Raw genomic sequence first — 4,758 nt, forward strand, 5'->3', positions numbered from 1 at the left:
AAGCAATGGGAGTCCAAGAGGCTAGATGTAGCGAAGCGGGCACCTTTAAAGAATTCTATGTCGAGGATAATGGCACAAGTAGAGGAGATGGTTCTAGAGATTTTGATGTGCTCCTCAAGAGGTCCACCATATGAGCTTAAGAGAAAGGCAAGGGTTTTGAGGGATCCTTTCCAAAGTCCAAAGGCATCATCCACATAACGTTTGAAGTAGAGAAGGTTAGGGTTAAGCAAGAGGGTGCAGGAGGCTTCCAAGTAGCAGAGGAAGAGACATGCACATACCACAACAAAGTTTGAGCCCATGGCAGTGCCTTTGGTTTGTTTCCTCAATTTTCCTTTAAAGGTAATGTAGTGATGAGATAGGATAAGGGAGAGGATAAAGTGGGACTTGTGTGGGTTAGAAAGTTAGAGATGAAGGAGTTGAGAGCAATGAGGCCTTGATTAATAGGGATGCTCTGGTATAAGGCTTCAACGTCAAACGTGAAAAGGAGGGTGTTAGGTGGAAGGGGAATTTTTTCCAAGGCTTGGATGAGGGTGAGGGAGTTTTGAAGGTGTTGCTTCTAGACCAGGAGGATTGGGTAGAGTTCTAAATGTATGTATGTATGTATCTCACTCTATATATATATATATATTTAGAGAGAGAGATAGAGATGCACATATATATATATCTATAAATATATATAGATATGCGGCAACAAGCTAGTGTGAATTGTGTCTGTTTTTCTAGTTCTTCTTATTTGCATTACTACTTAAGAACACTATGAATGTACAGATTGATGTTAGCTTTGGTCACATCTATAGCCACCTTTGGCTACTCAAAGTAGAAGAAATGTGCAGACTTAAGGGCACACATTTTTAAGCAAATGGATGTAGGTTTCATTATCGGACAGATCATAACGTCCATCAAATTGTGACCTTAAGAAGTTTTATGGATCTCATTTAGTTCAGTAGAGGCACTCCATAGAAGGCTGCTCTCTTTTCAAAAGAGCAACACCAGTTTTGGGAGTTACTCTGTATATGGACAACAAATGTAAACGTGGACTTGAACACAGGGTGCCAAAATTTATTATGTACTATCCATGAGAAATTTCTTTAGAAGTAGGAGCAACAAGTTTTTTTCTCAAAGGAGCATCTTGCTCTCCTAATGATCACTTAAATGAAAAAAATTCCTATCACATGGGGCTAACAATAAAGATTATATTATTCTATATTATTCCACTAGAAGGGTGTTGAAAAATGATATGGAGGAAAATTTATATATTGAATAAGAAAAGGGTCCGTTTTATTGGTGAGAAAATCATAAATAAGGGGTTTTTTAAATAGGCATTGAACACACACAATAAATAGGTTTCACATGTAGTGACCCCCCAAGATCTCACTTGAGGTACTATCTACCATTAGTCGGAGATCTAAGCAAAGGCTCCTTTTGTCCAAAGAACAGTCCTTTAGAGGATATTTGATTATAGTCACTTAGTTTTTCAATCTTCAATTTTAGGAAGCACATAGTCATTGAACACACACAATAAATAGGTTTCACATGTAGTGACCCCCCAAGATCTCACTTGAGGTAGGATCTACCATTAGTCGGAGATCTAAGCAAAAGCTCCTTTTGTCCAAAGAACAGTCCTTTAGAGAATATTTGATTATAGTCACTTAGTTTTTCAATCTTCAATTTTAGGAAGCACATAGTTTCACCTATGAGTGTATGATTTGGTATATCTTAAGTGGATCAATAGACCTAAAATAGATTTAAAATTGAAAAGAATTAGTGTTCTTTCAAAGGATGCTTTCGAATACAAAAGGTCCCCTTCAAAAGGGAAGTAGTCGTGACAAAAGTAGCACAAATGGTGGGACACAACTCTTACTTAAGGCTAGCTAGGCGTGCTAAGCACATGGGATTCCTTAAAGATAGGTGAGTGAGTCTATGAAGGGGGGTGGTTGGGTGGAGATTAGACATGCATAGTTCTTCGATCATATGCAATTGGCCTGGTAATGCATATATAAATAAGGCAACCAATAGTGTGCTCATAGAGATTGACGTCATGAAGACTAAGATACAGACATGTCTCCATGGGAGTAGTAATAAGCTTGCACTCTTGAAGTACAAATTTATGCAACAAGATATGTCTTGATTGACTTATTTCACAATGAGGACGGGAGTGCTATGGTAAAATATTGCACAACGGGCCAAGTGTCATTACATTAGATTCATCTTTGCTTAAAAGCTAAACATAAAGAGATAATTATCCATTATTAATTTAAATCAAGCTCAACAAGACACATGTATGCCTATGAAAATAAGTGAAGCACATCCACTAGATCCTTTGCAAGCTGAGAGAGCACAACCAAGAATTTCTAATATATCCCATGTCTCTTCTAACGCATAATCTAGCTAACGATTAAAGCCAGGGCACAGCCACACAAACAAGGTTATTCACTATCTGCTTTTGTAAGATAATGCTGCCCTCTACCCTCAACTCTATTGATCTCGGTAGAGCTAGCATACACAGTGGTCTGTCCCTGCCTTTTAAGATAATGTGCTTTAGAGGCCCATTGCAACTAATAGGGTAGGACATATTTGCTCATGCATGGCAAGGGTTCTACCGACGTCCAAATGAATCTGCTCTGAGTTTGTTTAGATATTACCACACATAGTTTGCCATTATGCCGATTGTCGCGTCGATCTAAGGGCTGGGTTGCACCTAGGGGTAGTGCTAGAAACGCAGCATAGGAATGGCGGGAGCGCTTCCTTCTAACACGAAGAATCTGTTGGCGATCATGGCCGTGGTACTCATAGCTCTGGCAGCAGCACAGCTACTGCAAGCACAGTCGGCCAATATAACTTTTGCAGAGATTTCCATTCAGCACAGACACGCTGTTTTCCGAGAGCTGCAAAAGGAGGGCAGAGATCTCGACACGTGGCTATATGGGACTAGTGGACAAAAACACGTCGGCCGCAGGCTACGGCTAAACGCTGCAGAAACAGACGTCCGATCTGCAATCCATCTTGGCTTCCCACAACAATACTTTGCGCGGCTCACGTTCGGCGGCTCTGTTCAACGTAAATTCTACCTCACCATCGACACTGGCAGCGAGCTTACGTGGATCCAGTGCCAGCCCTGCGAGTATTGCTACCAACAACTGGACCAGCCCATTTTCCACCCCAGCCTCTCCTCCACTCTCAGCGAGGTTCCTGCTAATTCCAACCTTTGCCAAAGCCTCTACCACCACACGTCCGACCCCGACGACCGAGCGTGCACCTACAAAATCGAGTATGCTGACGAGTCCACCACTTCCGGCAAGCTCGTCACCGACACTCTCATGCACAGCTCCCCTGACATGGCCTTTGGTTGCAGCGACTATAGCATCGGTCGCTTTAAAGGCGCCGCTGGAATTCTGGGCCTGAGCCGTGGGGCGCTCTCCTTGCCGTCCCAGCTTCACCGTAACGGTCAGTCCAGCACTTTCTCGTACTGCCTCCCTCCCATATTCTCTTCTGATTCCTCTAAGCTCACCTTTGGCGCCGCCTTCCCCCCTAACACCATCTTCACTCCGATCATCACCAACCCCAACCCTGATCAGTATTTCCAGCGTTATTACTTTGTGCAGATAACGGGCATCAGCGTTAACGGCGAGCTCCTGCCTCTCCCCCCTTCCGTCTTTGACATGGACCCGGTAACCGGCAAAGGCGGCGCCATCATCGACTCCGGTGCCACCCTCTCCGAGCTGCGGCCGGCCGTTGTATACGATGAGCTGCGTGACACTCTCAAACACATTATCTCTGATGAAGCCCCCCAACTATTCCTAACCCACCCTCTTCTGCCCGCGTTCGACACCTGCTACCGTCTGGAGTATGGTGCAGATGATCGTCGTCGTAGCCATGGAGTTCCTTCGGTTGTTTTGCACTTTGCAGACGGTGCTGACCTTGAGATACCCCCGCAGCATGTGATTATCCCCCTTGCGAGCCTCGGATACCATGACGACCGAATTTGCCTAAGCTTTAAAAAGGCCGAGGACACGAGCTGTGTCCTTGGCAACCTCCATCAGCAAGGCATACGTGTTACCTTTGACATCGAGAATCAAAGGGTTGGGTTTACCCGCAATGCCTGCTAGCAGCTCTAGCAATCTATAACATCAAGCTCACTCTGTTGAACATCTTCATGATCATTGGCTTGTTTTCATGCTCGGGGATGACTTTTTAAGTCTCTTGAGCAGGTGTATTTTTTATTCCTCAACGTAAATACGTAAGTGCAATGCCTATACTTTTCTTCTCAATTGTATTTATGTTCTTTATTCCTCAATGTAACTTTCAAGTGCAATGTGCCATGGCTTCCTCTCTTTGTTTTCAACGGTACACTCTCTCTTAATGGTTTTTATTTAAGTGATTTCTAACCAATAAACCATACTATAGAGGCAATGATGGTCAACCTTACAAGGACACATTAACTTTCAAAAGGTATTATAAAAAAAATTGTGTTTTTCACAATACAAGAGGGTTGTAGTGATATACCTTGGCATGACGAACAACATCTATGCAACATTGTGATGGATTTAGCGAGTGGACTTTGTAACACATCCTATCACCAGAATAGAAGAGCATGAAGAAAGTTATCACAATCAAAAGGATTTCAACAATCTTTTCTCACAAGCTTCAATACCGTTTGGCATGATCACACTTGCCCACCCAAGACTAACTCTTTTGTACACTACCGTAGCCATAACTTCTCCGTGGAACCCACTTTCCAATAAATCACCTATGGCAGAT

General features: G+C 43.1%; 1 protein-coding gene across 1 annotated transcript; it reads left to right on the top strand.

The window, feature by feature from the left end:
* Positions 1-2,729: 2,729 nt before the first annotated feature.
* LOC147455351 (aspartyl protease family protein 2-like) lies at positions 2,730-4,106 on the top strand. The gene has a single exon (XM_086513697.1). It carries the CDS (start codon positions 2,730-2,732, stop codon positions 4,104-4,106), a length of 1,377 nt encoding a protein of 458 aa, XP_086369823.1.
* The last annotated feature ends 652 nt before the right edge of the window (positions 4,107-4,758 follow it).

The sequence above is a fragment of the Adiantum capillus-veneris genome, chromosome 6 (assembly GCF_014529385.1).
Source record: "Adiantum capillus-veneris isolate H3 chromosome 6, ASM1452938v2, whole genome shotgun sequence".
Lineage (NCBI taxonomy): Eukaryota > Viridiplantae > Streptophyta > Polypodiopsida > Polypodiales > Pteridaceae > Adiantum > Adiantum capillus-veneris.

Coding starts and splice junctions, on each gene's coding strand:
- LOC147455351 (XM_086513697.1), top strand. CDS start 2,730: ATGGCGGGAGCGCTTCCTTCTAACACGAAGAATCTGTTGGCGATCATG.